General features: G+C 37.9%; 1 protein-coding gene across 1 annotated transcript in view; it reads left to right on the top strand.

Annotated features, from left to right (window-relative positions):
* LOC111868553 (myosin-VIIa) overlaps positions 1 to 22,271 on the top strand; it is a 109,994-nt gene extending 87,723 nt beyond the window's left edge. Inside the window, exons 33-40 of the mRNA XM_023859298.2 lie at positions 685 to 822; positions 6,140 to 6,322; positions 8,353 to 8,554; positions 10,399 to 10,527; positions 12,512 to 12,608; positions 19,289 to 19,386; positions 20,068 to 20,237; positions 21,940 to 22,271. Coding sequence (XP_023715066.1) covers positions 685 to 822; positions 6,140 to 6,322; positions 8,353 to 8,554; positions 10,399 to 10,527; positions 12,512 to 12,608; positions 19,289 to 19,386; positions 20,068 to 20,237; positions 21,940 to 22,149 — 1,227 coding nt within the window. The 3' untranslated portion in view covers positions 22,150 to 22,271. The remainder of the gene's footprint in view (positions 1 to 684; positions 823 to 6,139; positions 6,323 to 8,352; positions 8,555 to 10,398; positions 10,528 to 12,511; positions 12,609 to 19,288; positions 19,387 to 20,067; positions 20,238 to 21,939) is intronic.
* The last annotated feature ends 1,097 nt before the right edge of the window (positions 22,272 to 23,368 follow it).

Raw genomic sequence — 23,368 nt, 5'->3', positions numbered from 1 at the left:
CTTGCATGACAACGTGCGTCCCCATACTGCCAACAAGTGAAATTAAATGCTGAGAAATTTGAAGTGGGAAGTCCTTGAGCATCCTCTGTATAGCCCCGACCATGCTCCAAGTGACTTCCATTTGTTCAGCCCTCTTAAACATCATCTTTCAGCTGGACATTTTCCCGATGATGAAGCTGTAGAAAGGGAAGTCACCGCCTGGTTCCAACAGCAGCCCAAAGAATTTTGTACTGCTGGTTTTCAGGGGCTTGTGAAACGATGGGACAAGTGCCTCAATGTACAGGGAGATTACGTTGAGAATTAAAAGCATTTTTCAAATCAGTACCCTTATTTGTTTAAGTTCTATATCCATTTGTAACTTACTTATTGCCTTACCAACGTATTTATACTTTGCTTTGTTTTGGTTATTTTATGCTTATTATGATTTATTTTCTTATCTGTGATTATTTCTCTATTTCAATAAAGAACTTCATATTCGTTCCCCAAGATGGATGGTAATAAATATTTGCAATGTGGGACATTTCCTGTTTGAAATTTTTAGTGCTCACTGTTGGTTTATTGGTTTGTCAGCATTGCAATGTTTTTATGTGATGCTGCTGCTACTGTTGCTACTTTCATTGTGTGGTTTATTAACAACTGTATTTTTTTAACCATGCTAATCAAACTTGATGACTAATGTTGCAGGAAATCCTGCGTGATGAGATCTACTGTCAGATCATGAAGCAGCTGACAGACAACAGAAACAGGATCAGTGAGGAACGTGGCTGGGAACTGATGTGGCTTGCAACTGGGCTCTTTGCTTGTAGCCAGAACTTGCTCAAGGTTTGCTGTCAAAAGTAGTTCCCAAAATGTTGCTAAACACAATACAGTGAGAAGGTTGTAGCTACCAATGGTTACAATATTTTAGCACAGAATGTGGACATACACATTTCTCGTGACTGTCAAATTACTAATCAGTCTAAATCTTTTTTACTCTTTCCGATATGTTAGTACTTGATATACATGTGATAAGTCTTTCACAAAAATGATTGTTATTTCTCTGTGTTTTAGCATTTGTAACCACTTCATATGGCAGATGTTTAATAGATAAATTGAAAATTTTCCCATGCTTATCTGTGAAGTAAGGAAAAATTTGAAAGCTTCAAAAGGGACACTAATTGACAGTGCATTTATGGATGATCATGTTAACATACTGAGAACTATTGCCATATTAGCTGTATGATCTTTAAAGTGCCTTTCATACACCCATCATCACAGAGTTGTAATGTGTCCTGATGAGCATCATCTACTATGAATACCCTTTGTTTTATTATTTAATAATTAACTTACTGTAGATCCCATTGACTGGTAGCAGGTCCAGTATTTCACATCTGGAAGCCTATGAGAACAGATATGTAAGATGAAAATAAAAAAGGAGCTTGGGAAGATCTCTGAATCAGTAGAATGTTACTGTTTTGTAATATCTGTAATAGGTCTCAGTATACCTAAAAATGGAATAATAAAACTGGAGCTAGAATGTGTTATGTTCTAGATGGTTGGGTATAACAAGTGCTGTTTATCATGTAATACAGTTACTGAAGATCTTCCAGACAGTGGTTCTTGCCAGAAAGCAAATAACTCCAGTGGGGGTAGCAAAAAAAGCAGTCTTCTGGGATGTGGCGCCATGTAGATATTGTGTTAACCAACACTAATGTCTGTTAGCACCTGCTCACGCTGGTTCCTCGCTTGCATATTTTCTTCTTTTTTCTTCTACCCTGAAGATGGAGGCGATACGTTCCTCCGAAACGTCGGTTAACACAATATATATATGGCGCCATATTCCAGAAGACTGCTTTCTTCATAATCACTGCTGTGAAAACCTCGAATCTTACAGGGTAGCAAAACATTGCTTAAAACTTATGTTGCACACGACGGTACAGTTAAGTCTTATTAATAGTAACAGCATGCATGGTGACTATGTAAATAGTAGGCATGTGTGAGAATGACTTCTTAAGTTCAAGATGAGATAAAGTACAGTTTGGAAAAATTTAAGAATTGAGATGAGAAAGAAGGATTTTCTCTAGTTGACCACTTTCCACTGTAATAATTTACAATGCCAGCCTCATTTCCCACATTTCATTTCCCACCAAAATTCATACTTTCTTCCTCATTCTCCCATCAGTTTCATCATACATGTAGCACTTTTTAAATCAATTGGCTGTCACTTATGGAGAGATCCAGTGTCATGATCTTAATCCACTGCGATGGCAGTTCTGCGCTGGATTTCTTTATTGTCCCAATTGGTGTCAGAACATGGTACTCCACTAATTGCTATTTGGAATATAATTGTTTCAAATTATCCTTAAAAGGTGTATTTTCTAGAACACATAGTTATGAGGTCATCCCTCCAGGTATTATAAAGTCAGTATTCACTGCATGAATCACAGATCTTGCTTCCGGTGTTAAATAACCTTTAAATGCAACCAGCACAAGTATTCCCCATTTTCTCAATGTGACCAGTCACTCGTAAATTTATTCAGTCATCCATTCCTTAGTTTGATACATGCTTGTTAGTCCCATAGACAACTTTGTCTTTCTTACAGTTTTTCAGATAAATATGTACAGTGGTAGTGTGGTGCTGTCTGCCAATTCTGTCAGCATTGCAGACACTTGCATCTTTTCATTGTCTGATGTTTTATGACAGCATATTTTGCACCTATATTAGCAATGGTGTAATTAGGTGAAATACTGAAATACACTAGCATTTGATCAGCATTGCCTAAAAGTTTGAAGGTCGCTTAGTGAAATTCTGTCCTTTAATCCATACAGACATCAATTTTCACATGGAATTGGTGCAAAAGTTCCATTTTTGTTGTGTCTCCTGGATGTTTGCCACAGAAGACACAGTATTTTCTTAATGCTTTACCACCGTTTATTTATTCTGCATGTTCTGTCACTACAATCTTAAGTGTGAATCATAACTGTGACACATGATGGTTTTGTTTCATATTAGAACTTATTTTCTTGATATAATCTGACATTTTTATGGCATTTTTTATATTTGCATTAGCACAGAATCTTGTGATATCATAAATTGGTGAATTACTACCTTTGTTTTGTAACTATGAATATACTTGGGTAAACTCATGGCAGCTTGTGGCTTCTGAACTTGAAAATATTTCTGTCCATAACATGAAATGTTTTAAGAATATCATATATCGTCACATGCTAGAGTGTGTGGCTATAGATGGGTTTTGGATTGGTAATTAGATTTATTGGGTTCTTTGATACAATGTGTGACTACACTTTACAATTCACTATTACGCACGCGCGCGCACACACACACACTCACTCACTCACTCACTCTCCCCCCCCCTCCCTCCCTCTCCTTCTCGTCCACAGTCGCAGCTTCATTAGCTGTTTCTCAGTAGCAGCTTTCAACGGCAGACACTCCTCTTTCTCTTGGTTCCTGAATTGTCCCTGGCCTCAGGTACCAGCTTCTCACAGCAACAGCTCACAACAGCTGAACCTCAGCATTTCTCTAACAAACTCACTCACTCAACAACCAGCTACTCTTCACTTTACTTTACTCAAGTGACTTCACTTTATTAACTATCCTGCATATAACATCTCAGTGTGGACTTTACAGAAGAAACCATTCCTCTGTTCCTGTATCCAGTTGTTGCCATGGAAACATGCTTGTTTGCGAAGCTGTTACTTAGTAATGGCTGTTGTATATTTGCATATCTTGCAGTCATTGGCCAGCAATGGGTCTACATGCCACGGTATATGGTATATATGTACATATTCAGATTCATGAAGATAGTCTGTCCCATAGTTTTGCAACTCTAGAAATGAAAAGGCAAACACTCTGCATCTGTTTGGAAAAATATGTTACTGATCCCTTTTGATGTGACTCAAATGGGCAAAGCGAAAGCAATTATCAGAAAATTATTGAAGGTCAAGATTGACAAATGAATATTTGAGTAGAAATGAAGACTTCTTAGTCTTTCTGTGTGTCTGTGCATCTGTGAACTCCCCCTGAGCCAGCCTTTATGAAATCTGATGTGTATATATGGCACCTGAGCCCATCTGAGCCACATACTTCATAAATCCCTCTTATTAGTCTCTGTCTGTATGTGTATCCTCACATACTGTTGCTGGGCAGTGGCTCAGTGGACATGATCCCATGGAAACGAAGACAAGCAACAATATAAGAATTGTTGGATGAATTGTTTTCTGTACAGTCCATGTTATATATCACCCTATCGTTGCTAGGCAATGGCACAGTAAACACATTCCTGCAGCAATGAATTGTTGGAGGCATTGTTTTCTATGTGGTGCGTGACATATCAAAGAAAAATAGATGGTTAGTTCTTCCCAGAACTTCTTATTCTTGATGTGATCTAAAAAAATTCAAGACTCACACAGGCCTAGTAATTAGTACCAAATGCCTCCTTTATATCCCTCCATACTCCAGTGTTTTAGAACATTCAGATATGTTGATTGATTGAAGAGTTGTGATTTTTTAGAATATTCTTCAAAAGTGGAGGTGAGTAAGATAAGGAGACAATATCCAGGAAGCCAGTGCTGAACACTTTAAGCAGAAAATGGGAACATTTTAAGTATATGAATTTAGACCATGAAATTATTGTAAAATATATAAAAAATAACATCGAAAATTATCCTGAAAATTTTCTGTTATACAGGATTTGTCTGGAAAGTAATGCAATTAAGTTCATAAAAAAAATTATTCGAGATATCGTTACAAACGTTTAAATTCTTCAAAGTACTCTCCTTGGGCATCCACACACTTTTTCCAATGACATTCCCATGCACGGTACGCGTCCTGGAAGGCGTCGACGGGGACCTCGTTTAGAGCCTTTGTCACAGCGGATTGGATCGTTTCAGTGGTTCCAAAATGGGTTCCTTTCAGGGTGGTCTTGATCCTCGGGAACAAAAAGAAGTCTGCTGGAGTCAGGTCAGGACTGTAGGAGGGCTGGGGAGATGTTGCCAAGCTGTGCTTTGCCAGAAACTCCCGGACGTACAGAGCAGTGTGGCTGGGAGTGTTGTCGCGGTGCAGCTGCCAGGTAGCGGCGATCTCCTTTCGAGTGCAGTCGACCCTGTTTCTTAATCTGTCGAGCACTTCCACATAGTAGGTAGCGTTGACTGTCTGCCCTTGGGGTACAAATTCTTTTTGGACCACACCCTTGGCATCGAAGAAGACAATGAACATGGTTTTCACTTTTGATTTGCTCATTCTTGCTTTCTTTGGACGAGGGGGCTCCGAGGTGTGCCATTCGGAGCTTTGGCGCTTTGTCTCTGGGTTGTACTCGAAGGCCCATGTTTTGTTGCCGGTAATGACATTGTCCAAAAAGTCAGGTTAGTTTTGCACACATTCCAAAAGTTCACTTGTAGTTGTCACTTGATTATTTTTGTGGTCATCAGTAAACAATTTGGGGACCAACTTGGCACACTTTCTGCATGTGCAAATTGTCAGTAACAATGTCGTGCACAGTGGTTTTCGGAATACTGAGAGTCTCTGCTATCATCCAAACACTCATTCGACGATCAGTATTTAAAAGATCACGAACACGAGACACATTTTTGTCACTTTTGCTGGTTGACGGCCATCCAGAGCGGGGGTCATCCTCCACCTATTCCCGGCCATTTTTAAACAACTTCAACCACCTGGAGACTTGAGAATAGGAGAGAGCAGAGTCCCCGTAGGCTTCTTGAATCATTTGGTGGGTGTTGGCGAGGCTTTTGTTCAGTTTAGCACAGAACTTTATCGCGTAACGTTGTTCAGTAGTTTTCCCCATTGCGCGCCGTGACACAGGCACTAAAAGAGGTTCACGGAAACAGTGATCCTGACGCTCCCAGAGCTCAGAGCAGACTGAGCTTGGGAGCGTTGTGAAGCTAAGAGTCCCCCCCCCTTCCCAACCGGTCCGAACGCGCTGCGACCAGGAGGAGCGGCAGGAAAAAACAAATTGCGTTACTTTCCGGACAAACTCTGTATATTGGTAATATCAAATATGTTTAGTAAGTTTGAACTCTTACACTAATAATCCTTGGAGTATGTAAAATAATAGTGATGACCAAGATGCATCTGTATCATAACAGTGTATAGATTTATTGATTATAAATTCATATTTTTAAGGAATTGACTCTGTTCCTGCGAACACGAAGGCATCCCATATCACAGGATTCTCTGCAACGACTTCAAAAGACCCTTAGGAATGGACAGAGGAAATATCCACCCCATCAGGTGGAGGTGGAAGCCATTCAGCACAAAACAACACAGATCTTCCACAAGGTCTATTTCCCTGATGATACAGATGAGGTATGGATTACTATCATTAAAATCGTATTCATCATAATTTTTTCCATAATATTTTTATTTTTCCCACCTAGGCTTTTAATTACAGTGATCTTTGTCGCAGTCTGCTGCTGGCCATGATAGGTACTGGTTCATGAGAATCCTCTGTTTTGCTGTGAGTTGAGAGTAGAGAAATGGGAAAATATTTGACATTTTTTCTCAGTGCAAGAATTGGTACTTTTCTACAGTACTTATGTTCAGCAACTTCATACTAGTTTTTAACGGTTATTAGTAAAATCTTTATTTTTAAGGAAGGTTTCTGATATGAATGTACCAATTTTATGTAAGTTAAATCCAATAGGACTGCTGTTAAAAAAATGTTCCTTGAAAAGGTGGAATCTATTGAGAAAAAATTTGTTATAACCAACTTAGTGAAACCATACGTCTGAGTTTAAGTCTTACCTTCAGTGCTCATTGCTTCATTGCACGCAGAAAATGCTGAGCAGTAATGTCACTCTGAATCACAGATCATCCAAAACTTGATTTGCCAATGATTGTGGTGTTTGTTGCATCAATACTGTATTAGAGATAATATTTATTGTATTCTTTGTCAACACACCACTGTTTCCAGTAGATGGGGTTGTTGTCTAAGATGACGTATTTCAGCACACATGTGCCATCTTCAGCCTCTGTTTATAGTTACATTTAACATATCATACACTTAGCATAAATTTACAGGTAAGCCAAGTGGATCCACTGGCATATTATATACTGTATACTATAATGAGCTGTCTCATATATTACTGTAGTTTAACATTTGTGGTGTTAGTTGTAGTTGCAAATTTTGGATATTGCATGTGAACGTATAGCAGTGAACACTGTCTGTCTTGTCTAGTTCACAAATATCCTTCATTGCACTGTTCTCACTGGGGAAGGTTGGCCTTGAATTTGTGGTAGACAATTACTGTTCATACAAAGTAGGGGCTGGTTTTGTTTGTTTGTTTGATGAGTGTTGTTATTATTGGGGGCAGTTCAGTTTTCTGTAACACATATGAAAATTTCCTGTGTTTAAAGAAAAATTGTTTCTTGTTTTATATGTACACTTATAAGATATTCTCTGTATTTATACGTCTGCTGATGCTGGATTGCATAGCACCTGTGTGTACTAGGAAGCTGCCATCTGTACTGGTGTGTCACGAATAGGCTAGGTGGTTCTGGATATGGTGAGGTGCATAAGGGTGGGGGGGAGTCTAACTGTTAACTGAGTACATGCACACAATTATGAGTATGCCCAGCACATATTAGAACATGTCATACATAGAGGCTGTGGAAGAAACCTTGGGCATCTTTAAGAACTGTAAGAAGGGGACCACATATGAATACCATAGAAAGATAGAAAGATACCATATATACAAAAGTAGCCAGTTGAAAATGCAAATTATTATTGACACCTACTGAGACACAACCAACCCAGTTTTAGAAACCCTGCACAAATACAAATGTTCCATCCACTCACTTAATTAACAGAGCAATTTGAAGGTTTCTCAGTATTGAAGTATTGAAAACAACCACAACCAATTGCAGAATTTTTATTCTGCCACTTTCTTCTTGAATGAACTGCAGAGATCAGAGAAATATTTGAATATGAGAACTGAAATGAAAGTTATTTACTTACAGGTTTTTTTTTTGATAGTAGGGTGGGACTAAGTCCCTTGTACTGTGGCCACTTCTGGCCTATTGTACCAGCCCCAGATGATAGGTGAGGGTGATTGTGGAGCAGTTGGTGGAATGAAGATTGGCAAGGGAAACCGAAGTACTCAGAGAAAACCTGCCCCAGTACCACTTCGTCTACCACAAATCCCACTTAACCAGACCCGGGATCGAACCTGGGCCACCGTGGTGGGAAGCCAGTGACTAACCACTTGAGCTATGGTGCGGCCAACACTTACAGGGTTAAAAAATAAATATACAGTTTGTAATACTAGTAATGTAAAATTTTTTATTGTATACATTTTGTGGTTCTTATAATATTAATGCTTAGATGCTTATGACAGGCATTTGAAGTTGATTCCTCAACAAGGGCAAAAGACTTCTGTCAAAATATATCTCAGCGCCTGAACCTGAGGTCTAGTGAAGGCTTCAGCTTGTTTGTCAAGATTGCAGACAAAGTGATCTCAGTGCCAGAGGGAGACTTTTTCTTTGATTTTGTTCGACACCTGACAGACTGGATAAGAAAAGCACGTCCATCACGGGATGGTGAGTAATTTGATATAGCTGGAAGTAACATAGAATTTGAGGATCGTCATGGTAGAAAACGGAAACAGAAGGTAATGTATCACTGTGCCACTTTATGTCTTTAGAACAAAACCTTTTTAATCCTCTGACATTTAGATTAAAAAAAATATGAGTATCTCTTGGTTAGCCATTACTCATGCAAGTGTTAAAACTTAAACATACATGCAATATTGCATAATATCTTTTGTTAAATCAGTGGTAAAAAGCAGTAGTAAGATTTAGACATGGAGTCATAGAAACAGAAAAATCAGAGTACCAGAAATTAGAGCCGCAGACTATTAACTGGACATGTGTGGTTAGGCAAAACAAGAAATATTAGGATAGTAAAGAATCTTAGGGCTGCTAATATAGTTAAAGAGAGAATTTACATATAGGAAGATTGGAAATACCATATAGATGATTTGGGTGAAGATAGTTGGCAGAGGATTATGTGGAGTTGTAAGTGAAATTCTGGAAGAAGAGTTTTGAGGCCACTACAGACATTGGATTGCTTAATCTCTGTAAAGAAAGAAAGAAAGAAATCGTTCTTTCATTTTTCTCCATGATATTAATTTGTTACATTGTTCAGTTAGCGGCCTCCGTAGTCTAGAGGTAACGTTCCCACCTCATGACTCATAGTACGCGGGTTCAAATACCCGACGGAGGTCGTCGAATTTTTAAGGGCAGAAAAATTCAGGGAACAAGTCCTCCGGGAGGGCCTTTAAGCCGTGGGTCCCGTGTCGTAGCTTTACGGCACGTAAAAGAACCTCATATCTCCAAAGGAGGTCACTGAGCCAAATTAACGGACATTTCCCGCCCAACAGCAGTCTCTAATACCTCTGGTAGATGGGGGAAGCATTATAGATACCTGTCAGCTAGTAGAGCCGGTCTCGCTGGCTGGGCGGGACTGATGGTAAGCACCAGTACCGGTAGGATATAGAGACTGGTAGAAATCATAGAGGGAAGCACAATGGACCAATACAGGTCTCAGTGCATGGGGAAATCCACCCTCTCCAATAACTAACTAACTAACTACGTTGTTCAGTTGTTGCAGAAATTATGATAACAGAAAATCATTATAGCACAGTATGTATGTTGTGGAACAGTCCCATGCGTGATATCATAGCATATTTTTCTATGCAGCAGCACTGTTGCATCCATGTATTATTAGGGTAAAGGGAACAGGAAAGTTGAAATCTGAAGGCTTAAAACATAAGTGGATGAGAAACACAAATTACAATTAGGTCTTTACCATACTTACATTGTACAGTACTTGAAAATAAGTTGTACATTAGAAAAGTGCAATTTTCACAGCTTTATTGGAGTATGAATTTTCTGATGGCATTGCGTGTAACTTAAGGGACACACATGAAACTGCTGTTAATGCAGACTGCTCAATTCCTAATGTAGTAGTAGTTATTCCATCAGCACTATATCACATTTTCCTATTTTTTTTCTTTCTTTCTCTTTTTTCCCTTTTTAATAGAATGATTATTACACTATGTTTATGCAGCAAACAAGAAACTGCTACATGTTCTAAAGTTGAAATATGTTTCTGTTACTCATATATACTAATTCTTAACTTTTTTATTCATTTTTCAGTATAAGTTTCTTATAATTGAAAGCTGAAAATTGCAAGTAAGTGATATACTATTTCATACTAGAATAGTCCTTCGTGATAATTGTAGTTACTTCTTTTTGACAGTCCTGTTTCATTGTTCATTACTGTCCTCTCATTTCATTCATCTCTGCAGTTGATTCCACACCATTAGGTGACTTTAGAGTCATCCACTATGCCCGTCTGATGAAACTGAATTTGTTTACAGGTACATCACCACAGTTTACATATCAGGTATTCTTCATGAAGAAGCTATGGACAAATACAGTTCCAGGCAAGGACAGAAACTCAGACCTCATCTTTCACTTCCATCAAGAACTTCCAAAACTTCTCCGAGGTAATCTTCAAGGGATGCATCCTTTTGTGTTAACTTATACTAATTGTTGTTTATCCATCACAACACAACTCTCAAAGTCTTGTTCACATTAACTATGTATAATGAGTTTATTTATTTCAGTGGTATCCAGTGTAAAAAATTCCTTAAAGAACCACTGTAAAATGGAAGGTCATGCTGTAAATGGGCTATAAACATGCAGTAAGAGAAAGCTTTAAAATAAAATGACTTGATTGAGTACTTGCTACATTAAAAAAAGCAACTAAGTAGAAGTTCAAATGTGAAACATCGATCTGGTATATTCGTATTTATGTTGGTACTAACTTTGCCGACAAGTGGCAGTCACTTGGTCGATATAGTTCGCCTGCAGACTAAAACCACGGAGTTTGTTTTGTTTTTTGATCATGATTAAATAGTCAACAGTAATAAATTTATTCCTTTGCATTTTTCACTGCCTATGTTGGATGTCTGCTTCTCCCAACATTGGCATAATGTAGCATCATATTAAGGGGCTGAATATTGTGGTTGAGTGAGCAGTAATCCCTCTTTATATTTAGGAGGTCCCAGGTTCAGATCTCATGCCACCTTTCCCAACATATTCTACGTGGTTTTCCTTCGGCTCTCCAGGCAAATGCTGGTAGAGTACATATGGTTAGGCCAGGACTGCTTCCTGCAATATCCTTTCCTATTCATTTTTCACCAATCATTGTATCATTCAATTTTTCATAACTGAGTTGGTTGGTTGGTTGGTTGGTTGGTTCATTTGTTTGTTTATTACTGTGTGAGACACCTGAGTCATTAAAAGAAAATAAACTATAAACAAAGAAATAAAATACAGATTCATGGAAAATAATTTGAAGAACTTAGTCAGTTGTCCAACTGGTAATTAGAGAACACATTTTGAGGATGTTTTCAGAAGAGTGTGCTAAGGAGAGTATTTATACTTGAGAGTGAGGAAGTAAAAGGTGGTTGGAGAAAACTGCACAGAGAGGAGTTTCATAATTTGTACTGTTTATTGGTCTTAGGATGATCAAATCAAGGAGAGTGAGATGGGTATGGCATGTAGCATGCATTGGAGGTATGAGAAATATGTAAACAATTTTATTCAGAAAACCTGATGGAAAGAGACCACATGAAGACTTAGGCATAGATGTGAGCATAGTATGTTGGACCGAATTTGTCTGGCTCAGAATAGGATCCAATGGTTGCCTCTTGAGAACATGGTAATGAACTTTTAGTTACAAAAATAATGGGGAATATTTTGGATAATAGTAAATATCAGCTGCTGAAGAAAATGATGCTGCATTGAGTTAGTTGGTTAATAACAAGGTAATCTTGTCAGAGTACCGTGTAATGTCTGAAATGTAAGTAAATCTGACTCAAGACTTTCCAGTGCCTGCTAAATGTGGCATTGAAAAGGTTCAACATTAAGGAAGGCAGTTCACTGCTGTCTTGTTACTATGACATATGTCCCTGATTCTGATTTTGTTATCATAGTAGGTAAGTCTTCAAAAAGCGGCCTCCGTAGTCTAGAGGTAATGTTCCCACCTCATGACTCGTGGTACGCGGGTTCAAATACCCAGCGGAGGTCGTCGAATTTTTAAGGGCGGAAAAATTCAGGGAACAAGTCCTCCGGGAGGGACTTTAAGCTGTGTGTCCCATGTCGTAACTTTACGGCACGTAAAAGAACCTCATATCCCCAAAGGGGATCGCTGAGCCAAATTCCAGGACGTTTCCCACCCAACAGTAGTCTCTAAGGCCTCTGATAGATGGGGGAAGCATTATAGACACCGCTAAGGAAGTGGCTGAACTCGCTTGCTCGGCGGGACTGATGGTACACACCATTTATCGGTAGGGTAAAGAGACTGGTAGAATATCATAGAGGGAAGCACAATAGATCAAACTGGTCACGGTGCATGGGGAAATCCACCCTCTCAAAATAACTAACTAACTAATTAAGTCTTCAAATAATCTGCTTGTATTTCAGGGTATCACAAATGTAGCAAAGATGAAGCTTCCCGTTTAGCTGCACTGGTTTACCGAGTCAGATTTGGAGAAAGTAAACAGGAACTGCAAGCTATTCCGTAAGTTATGTAATGTTTGTAATTCTCATAATTTTATTAAGTTACATGAGCATACACTTTAGTGACAGTTCCAATAAATTACTGTTCTGTGTGAAATATTTGCACTATAGTTGCCTTCAAAAGATTAGTGGCTTCTCATGCAACATGTTGAGCCCATTGCTTTGAAGTTTATGTACATCATTGATTAACCCTTTTGCTGTCTGTTGGAATAGAAATGTCAGTGGACACAGTCTCCCATTCTTTTTCTCTATCGGCATATAGCATTTCCCTGCTTTACCACCTTGCTGACAGCACTATTCTGATAGGCAGTATCCTGAATTTTATCTGAATAATATTTAAAAATCAGTTTCTGCCTCAGAGAAAATACGTTATGCCTCCATTGTAAAGACCATTGAGTTAATGCTCATTAGGAAAATAATAGTTTATTTAAGAATCATTTGAAAACCATAAATGCTGTCTGTCTGTAGGCAAAATGTTGAGTTTAAAAGTATACAACATGTGCTACATATAAAATCAAATGCAAGTTACCATCCAGGTATATTGTTTTTGTTGCCTGAGTAGACTGTGATACAGAGACCCTAGTATGTTTCAGTCTTACAAGACCATCATTGGATATACTTTATTAAAGAAAAACTGCAGTCCATGTGTGTAAAACCTTAAAATCTTAAAATATCTGAGGTATAACTGCCCTTAGTGTTGTACATGTATCATGTTAAAATATAGTGATGTAGGTTATATTAAGTGCTGTAGAGTTGCATCTGAGCCCATATGGCACATTTTCAGCATTTCCTGTAATGCATGTAAGTAAATTTCATATTCCTGCATTCCTCATTGTCATTGCAGTAGACTGAATAGGACAGGCAATTATTGATGCAATGATCTTACATAACAGAAAGGCTGTGCATTGGCACAACCACTAGATAATTTTTGTTCTGTAGTTCCGTGTGATTTAATCTGTAAGTATTTAGATGAGAGTCAGTAATATATAAAGATCTTGAACCATATGGCAGTTATCATTCCTCAAATTTAGGTCACATTTCAGAGAAACCTTTTGTCTTCATCTTCAGGATTTCTACTCAGAAAATGGAAGAACAAGCTCCTCCAAAACATTAGTAACCATCTACCAAACTACACAGCACATACTCCAGAAGACTGCAGTCTTAATGATTGTTGCTATAAGAACTGCAGATCTCACTCCTTAAATCAACATAATGTGTATACATAATTCCATTACACCATTCATAAGCTTTGGGCATTCACTTTTGACAAATTCTTGGTGATTGCTCTCCATTTCATCCAAATGATGTGTGAAGAAATGGTAAATACAAAAACATAGTAACATGGATGTCCAGGACCCTAGAAATATAATTAACCACCACAAAAAATCAAAATTGTTCCTCATATTGTGTACTGACACACCATTGTCCATCAATCTGGCTTACCCTCTTTCCCCTTAATGGCATATAAAAATGGTAAATACAAAAAATATACAGGGTGTCCCAGGAGGAATGTGCCAAACTTCGGGAGGGTGTTCCTTATGTTAAAGTATGCCGATATAACCCAAAACACCTATGTCCAAAGTTGAACGGTTACGGAGATAATGGCCCGAGAAAAGTGTGGTCTTCTAGCGGGTCCACGGATTATACCTATCAGCTGAGAGGAATTATCTCTGTTTGTCCTTGACTGCCGTGATTCATCCTATCCGTGCTTATGGAGTTGGCTTTATCAGAACGCGCAGTCAGCACGTTACGTCATCGCTTACCATTCATGTGTCATGTACAGTGCTTGGAACTCTTAACGACAACTTTGAGATGGCATGCGAGTTTTTTGTACTTCAATTTTATGGCTTCATGTCACTCACAAGTTAGTTTGATGTTACGTACATTATTAACATTACAGAATCCACATATTCCTGCCAGTTTTAATATCTATTTTGTAATCAACAAGTGTGTAACCCCGGTCAAAGTTTGACACTTCTCTGGCCATTATCTCCGTAACCGTTCAACTTTGGACATAGGTGTTTTGGGTTATATCGGCATACTTTAACATAAGGAACACCCTCCCGAAGTTTGGCACATTCCTCCTGGGACATTCTGTATATAGAACTCAGAGGTACAGCCTCTGAAAAATTATTGATTTTTTTTTATTTAAAGAACTAGGTGCTGGGGTGTCCAAGAAATTATGCCTTATCTTCCAAATGATGCATTGTAGGAAGAAATGGTGATTGCAAGAAACATTCCTCCGGGTGAGGTATCTTTGGAAAAATAAGTGACTATTTCTGATTCAACAAAGAGACACAGAATGCCCAAAAAATTAATATTGCACTCCATACATTTTTACATATATCTTATTATCATAAATAATGCTGTGTTAGTGCCATTTAGAAAAGGTCCAGTCAACATAAAACACACATTCAGCTTTTGAAAAAAAAAACTTGTGGGAATAATGTGGTGAAAAATGAACTAAAGAGTACACTACATTATGGTGTGATGTATTTTCACTTTATTTCCTTTTTAATAATGTATGAGGTGTGATAAAAAAAAATACGGTGATTGAGCATGCCTGGCTGCAAGTAGCACACAGTAGATGAAGCCAGTGTGTGCAGCATGTTCCACCCCACTCCTGTAGGTTCATCTGACAAGTTTCAACTTGCTCTGCTCACCGAGTCAGCAGTTATTGACAGTGGAGTGAACATATGTTTCTCATCTGTGTCATAAGACATAGGGAGCTGTGAAATTGAACAAAGTATAAATGTGAAATTTTGTTTTAAACTGGGCAAGATGGCTACAGAAACCAATGAAATGCTTGTCAAAGTTTGTGGAGATGTTGCTATGGGTCAGAAGGTGGAATTCAAGTTGATTGAATGTTTTTGTGGTGTGGTACTGGATTGGCTGAAGATCAACAACACTCAGATCATCTGTCATCTTCTACAACAGATGAAAGCATGTTGAAAATGAATGAAATGATTCAAGCACACAGAAGATTAATGATTCAAGAAATATCTATTGCTTAACATTTCATTTGGCTCAATGCAACCCATTTTGATGAAAAATTTGAACATGAGACAAATGAGTGGAAAATTTGTTTCATGCCTTTTGTTACAAGAACAGAAAACTGTGCCTGTTGATATCATTGGAGACGTGTGATTGTGTGAATTCAGATTCAGTTTTTTTTAATGACGTCTGATCACTGGAGACAAATTTTGGGTATACAGTTACAATCCTGAAATAAAAATGCAGAGTTGTCACTGGAAGACACTGAACACACCACAAGCAAAGAAAACACATCAATTGAAATGGAATGTGAAAATTGTGTGGATCGTTTTCTCCTATATTGAAGAAATTATTCGGTCTGAATTTGTGCCTCGAGGCACCACTGTGAACTCAGAATACTACAAAGGTCTGTTGGAATGCTTGCAAAATAACTTGTGATGAAAACAGCCAGAAAAGTTGAAAAATGGGCATCATGACAACACTACATGTCACCTGTCTCTTGTCATCTGCTAGTTTTTGGCACATAAAAAAATTACTATGTTTCCTCATCCACCATACTCACCAGACTTGGCAGCCTATGATCTCTGGCTATTCCCAAAAATTAAATTGATGAAAGGAAACCATTTTGGCATGTTTCCAGAGATTGAATTTGCAATGAAAGAGTGTTTAACCTTTAACGTATGGCCTTTTAAATTGCCGGGAACCCCCTGCGGCCGGTATTTAAATCACCCTGATTAATTAAATTTGCAAACTGTCAGAAAAAAATCCATATTTTCCATTCTATGCAACATAGAAATAAAAACTAAAAACAACCTGAAAGACAATAAATTTTTCTACATGTACACAGAAGAGCAATTTTTACAAATGAAAATTAACTGTGATTATTTTGTCATGAATTGCAAAATATAATCTTTATTATATATGTTATGAAATTCCAAAGGACTTACCCGTTGTTTTTTCTTCAGCCTTGAATCATGGTGATATTGTAAATATAATCACACTATATACTCGTACAGTAATATTTTGTTCAGACTGTACGCGAGTATGAACTGCGTAACTTCACAGTTTATGATAACTCACACTCAGTGCGCGTGTACTACTTCTTGAAGCAGTCCAACATGCATAGCGCAACCCACGTCTCAAAGCAGCCGAACACACACAGCGCAACGTCACACTTTTTACAGTAGTAGAGCATGCTTCTGCACTTCTTATTCTGAGAACAAATATATATTAGTTTCCCTTTGGTTGGCCAGTGTTGTGAATGTTTCACCTCCAGTCGACTCAGTTGGGCCCCAGGTAACCTTGGCCTCCCCTGAGAAACGCCACTGACCGTGATATTCGCCTTGTGATATTCAGCTTTGAGACTTGGTGATATTGTAAATATAATCACTCTATATACAATAATATTACTGTAAGCGAGTTTGAACTGTGTCACTTCACAGTTTCAGTTCACAGTCACTTCACTATGATAGTCACACTGACATGCGTGGCACTTCTCAAAACAGTCCACTTCACACAGAACAAAATCACACTTTTTACAATAGAAGATGGTGCTCCTGCTTTTCTTATTTAGTGAAACACATGACAACGTCTTTGTTTCCCTTTGGTTGGCCAGTGTTATGACTTTTTCAACTCCAGTCAACTCAGTTGGGCCCCCTGATAAATTTGGCCTTCCCCCAAGAAGCGCCACTGACCGTGATATTCGGCTTGTGCAATTGAAGAATCATCTCGGGGTAAGGGGGTTTCTAGCAAAATCAAATAAATTATGTTGATTGACAAAGCGACACTCTCACCTGTTGGTAATGTTCGCAAAATAGTGATGCAAAGTAATTATAATACTAGTCAAAAGAGTGCCAGTCCGACACATACTGAAAGTCGCAGTGGCGAAGATGCCTTTACTCACAAAGTAATACTGGCTCAGTGGGTTTATACCTCTTCCAAGACACAAAATAAAAATGATATATAAAGAAATATATGACAGTCTGACACTGACTTTCTGACTGATAAAGAAATATTAGACAATCCGACACTGACTTCCTGACTGATAATTCGCCACTGAAAACCAATCCTTGAATGCGTCACACTTCCTTGAAGGCTTTGCAAGTGCTCTTATGCAAGCACCGATAAATATTTCCTCATCAGTTCTCGAAACAAAGCTGGGCTATATTTGGCTGACCAGGTCATAAACAGTCATATCTAAACATAAATAATATCGAAACCATTACCGTGATAAATAATTTCTTTGTTCAGAGCTAAGGAATGAACCACTGACATGACCTCACGTAGGTTTGTTTTGGTTTCCAACCCAAGGTCAAACTGCCAGCACTCCCAAAGAGAGCATGTGTCCTGCGAACTATATACAGGTCATTCGGCCAACTCCGGTTCCTGCTTGCGACCTATATATGTGACATTCGGACGTTTAAGGTTAACATTAGTGAAAGGTGATTTCCAGAATTACTTCAGAAGTTGGCAGGACTGCTGGAACAAGTGTATAGATAGCAGAGGGGGCTACTCACCTAATCGTGGTGAGGGGGTTTGAGTATGCCAATGACCCTGAGAGCTATACCAGCGGTAGCGTAGCTACTGGCAGGGCCTCCCTTGCTGGACAGGTCAAAGGGTAGGCATCAGACGAAGAGAGACACCAAAAACTGATGCCGGAAGCAGCGTCATCAGCAGCGACTTGAAGCACAGAGTAAATAATGCTCGAGATGGTTCAAGTTCGTATAGCAACAGGCGTGACCAGAGTGGTTTGAACGGCTGTTGTACTGCGATGTGGAAAGCAAATGGAAAAACTACCACATTATCACTTTTCCTGGATAGTCTCTTTCCAAAACCAGAGATACCATGTATGCGAGATATTTCATTTGAAGGAGAAAGCTCTAGATCGCATCAAGTGGAGGAACTGTTTTGGAAGAGACTGTGGACCTGTCGTCTTGACAGATTACTGATGAATGAATGAATATAGTTATGTATTCAGATGATCTTAAGTAGTGCACTGCTTTCTGTGTATGCAATATTCCAACAACAGTTAGGCATTTTAGTGTGGGAATATAAGTTTCTTTCCACATGCTGGCCTCCAACAGAAGTTGGCAGTAGTGTCATATATGAGCCAAGAACCAAGACACATTAAATGCAGTATATAACCACCACAAACATCAGAGAGGACTAGTATAAGATAAGTAAGTTAGACAGGATCTGCTCTGCAAAGCCTGTACTGACAGAGAATTTGTGAAAAAGGAAGAATTTTTCGTAACATGCTATATGTGCAAAATGTACACTTGATGAAAGGCCAAACATACATATTCATGTATTCATAAGAGGCAAACCCATCTTCTCATCAGGGAGGACATAAGGTAAGGACTATTACCGCAAGGGTTGAATCTGGGGGAGAAAAATCTATGGTCATGGGTCTCAAGGTGCTTGACACCAAGACAAACTGATTGACAGTAAACTGCCAATTGTAAAGTAACTTTGACTTCGACAGGCATCAGAAATAATTTCTGAATTGCAGTACAAATTTTTCTGCACAGGTTCCCTAGTTATATTACAGTATTGCAGAGCGGTCACAGTAATGTGGTATAGTATCTTGCGATAGGGTAATTAACATTTGTTTTATGTTTTGTGCAGATGTGTAGTACTGTAGCGATACAAGATGTTAAGTTTATATTCATTTCATTGCTTATCCAGACAGATGTTACGGGAATTAGTACCTGCAGATCTTCTGAAAATACAGAATGCAAATGATTGGAAACGTTCTATTGTTGCTGCATACAACCAAGATGCAGGTAAGTTACTTTACCTGAGATTGTGTCATTTGTGATTACATTCAGGCTTGTCATGCCGCTCTGCACTGAAAATGAAGCATTTCTTGTGTCTCAGGAATTCCTTGGTCATCCAGTTTGTAGCGTAGTCACTTATACCAACTGGCTATCACAGGTTCAGTATGAACATGTATCAACTTTTAAACGAACATATTTTTCTCTTTATCACTGTTTTAGATCCTGAGTATTTAAAACTTTCTGTTTTCTATTTTTCACGATTATTGCATTTTATCTCTATGATTTTCCTGTTCATCAGCTTACTTCCATAATCATATATTTATTTATCTTTCCTGTCATCTGCTTATTTTCATAATCATATATTTAAGCAGATGTTTAATCCAAAATCTTTACATACTTTAAAAGCCCTTTGCCATCCCATGCTTAATACACTAAAATGTATACAATACACAGGGCATTTAGATTAGTGTCAGGAGGCAAAAAAATTTATGTAGCCATGTTACTAAATTATGTCCCATGAGAAATCAAATTAATTTAAAGATCTGACCAGATTTTATCAAAACAGAGAGTCTCTCTGAATTTTACTTTTGTAATAATAATTATGGCCAATAATCATTGAGTAGTAAGGTTTGCTAAGTGTTCATGTGATGAAGTCTGTGATTGTATTGCTAATTATTATTGTTTAAGGTATGAGTCCAGAAGAAGCGAAGGTAACCTTCCTGAAAATAATCTATCGATGGCCAACATTTGGTTCAGCTTTTTTTGAGGTAAAGCAGACAACAGAACCAAATTATCCAGAAATGTTGTTGATTGCAATCAACAAACATGGAGTGAGCCTCATCCATCCACAGTCTAAAGTGAGTCTTTGTATAATACTATTTGGAAGGTGAAAAACTAATTGTAGTAGTTACTGCTCTAATAAGAATTGAATGTTTCATGCCTACAGCTACAGTACAATGCAGCAAAGTACATGATTGAAGAACTAAATTCCAGACATATTTGTATCCCACATAATAAATCACTCACCACCTCAACTTCCCTCACCACCACCTAGGAAAAGCCTACTCCACTCCTTATATTTTAATACTCCCAACATTACATAAACAAGAATTTCTCCCAATAACACAACGGGGTACACCACATCAGTAGAAGCAATGAAACTACACCTCAACAAAAACCAGGAAGCAGCATGATAAAGCCAATTCCAATACATAAAAGCATACCAATATAGAACAACAAATAAGAACGAAACTGATGAGTCCACCACATAATGTCTAAAAGCACAGAGCAACAAGAAACCAGGCCATCATTACCAGCAGCACATGCTCACATAATATCCCACATTATACCAAAGGATAAAGAATTCTAATACCCTATTTTCACCCACAACAACACACATGCAACCATTAGCACCAACAATGCCCACTCATGCCGCCATAAAGGACAAAATTTGAAAACGCAAGAATAAGCTTTTAAATTTAGATTATTATTTCAACGTATTTAAATATTCTAATCCTGAGTAAAAACTTGTACATGATAAGACTAGTAGCAATGGATTCATTGTGACATGCAGTCCAGTAACGAACATAGATGCATTTTACTGTTTATAAATGCCTGATTAGGGTCATAAATGACCAAAACATATAGCAAAAATAACATCTTATCAAAAGTAACTGATTTGAGCCTATCAGTTATTTATTGGAGTTGTAGAATTGTTGTGATCGACGGACAGATCATAGTGTATGTTACCTCACCTGTTCCCTCTCAAATTTTTGTTGCGGAAGTTCTCTTTCAACTGTGACATAATATTAAAAACAATTGGGAATCATATGCCATGTCACAAGTTTCCAACCATAAGACTGAATATACTGACTGTTACATAACTAGGTTCTTTCAAGCAATCTAGTATATGTACTCCTCATTATGTACAAGTTTGAAGAATGCAAATTAATTTTAATATTCTCACATAATTTAGACCAATTTCAGTGAATATCACTCTAATGCATATTGCTTGCTGGTGAATCAAGTGAGGTAGGGAGAAGGGGGAGTAGAGTTTTAGTTATGTTCAATTTATGTGATTTCATACTCTTTGACTTTCTGTTTTGAACACAGCTGTCACATAAACTGATGAGTATCTCTGCATGATTTGCTGCTGATTTCTTGCACATTCCAATTCAGTATTTGTAGTTCTTATTCTTGTTCATTTTACTCCTCCCCCTCAGTCATTTTTATTAAATGTAGTACTATTCATACCTATCTTATGGATTCTCATTCAATCCTAAACACCATTAACACATCACACACACACATTCTGTAAATTTAGTATCTAGTATAAGTGTAGTTGTTGTCCAAAACTCATTGAGATGTGTATTTTTGACAATGTTTGTTTGAAATTTCACAGGGCCTTATGCTAGTTCTTAAATAAACCAGTATATATTAATGAATATAAAGAATGCAGTCAGGTGAGATAATGCTCAATGGTAGACTATGCCTGTTCTGTGAAGCCTTTACAGGTTTGATTGTATGTTGGAAAATTAATGGATTTAAATTTTTGTGCAGGACATTCTAGTGACACATCCATTCACACGAATATCAAACTGGTCATCAGGCAACACATACTTCCACATGACGATAGGTAATTTGGTACGTGGCTCCAAACTTCTCTGTGAGACATCGTTGGGTTACAAGATGGATGACCTCCTTACCTCTTACATTTCACTCATGCTTACCAACATGAACAAACAGAGGGGCACTCTGAGGATTAAATAGGTATTTTGTGTCATTATACACTCAAGAATCTCTGTTTTCAGGTAAACAATGTATGTGTTTCAGCATTCCACAAGTTACATATTTGTATATATATATATTAAAATACATAATGATTCATTTTATATTATTTTCGTGAGTGCAGATTCATTTTGTGCCTTCTGTGTTTTTGTTGTTGACTGGAATTAATATATTTCCTGTTCTGTCCAAGTAAAGAGAAATGAAATAATAGTTCATGACAAGGCAAAAAACAAATTGTCTTCAAATATTTGGTAATCAGTATTGTCAGGTATTTAAGTGTGAAATATTTCTACAGACTGACTGCTATAATGAATGAAGATCCATCTGAATAAAATTCCAGTTCCTGCCTCTAAGAAAACATCCTAGCTCTTACAAAGTTCAGCTGTTTAAGAAAATAATTACTCTCTATTCTGAGAACCAGACTAATTCATAGCTACTGTCTGTAAAAATATCACTAAGTTACTTAATATTTTTAAAAGGAGATAAGTTACTACAGCAGAGAAAACTAAGTATATGTTGCTGTCTCATCACCAGAATGCAGAGCAAAATCGTGACATAAAGATAGGTAACAGATACTTTGGAACTACTATAACAAATTGAAACCTGATTGAGGAAGAAATTAGGAGAGGACTGAATTTGAATAATGTTTGCTACCATCCAGTCCAGAACCTTTTGTCTTCTCATCTGCTGTCTAAAAATATAAAAATTAGAATATACAGAACTATAATTTTGCCTGTTGTTCTGTATGGGTGTGAAACTTGGTCTCTGACATTAAGGGAGGAACATAGACTGAGGGTGTTTGAGAACAGGGTGCTGAGAGAATATTTGGACCAAAGAGAGATGAAGTGACGGGAGGTTGGAGAAAACTGCATAATGAGGAGCTTCATAACTTGTACTCCTCTCCAAGTATAATCAGAATGATCAAGTCAAGGAGGATGCGATGGGCAGGGCATGTAGCATGAATGTGGTAAAATAGGAAAGCATATATGATATTGGTGGGAAAGCCAGAATAAAAGAAACCACTAGGAAGACCAAGATGTAGTTGGGTGGACAATATTAAAATGGATGTTGGAGTGATAGGAGGGGATGGTATTGACTGGATTGATCTGGCTGAGGATAGGGACCAGTGGAGGACTCTTGTGAACATGGTAATGAACTTTCGGGTTCCACAAAATGGTGGAAAATTCTTGAGTGGCTGCAC

The sequence above is a fragment of the Cryptotermes secundus genome, unplaced genomic scaffold, assembly GCF_002891405.2.
Source record: "Cryptotermes secundus unplaced genomic scaffold, Csec_1.0 scaffold330, whole genome shotgun sequence".
Lineage (NCBI taxonomy): Eukaryota > Metazoa > Arthropoda > Insecta > Blattodea > Kalotermitidae > Cryptotermes > Cryptotermes secundus.
The sequence above is the reverse complement of the archived record's forward strand: the minus strand, read 5'-3'. Positions and strand labels throughout refer to the sequence as shown.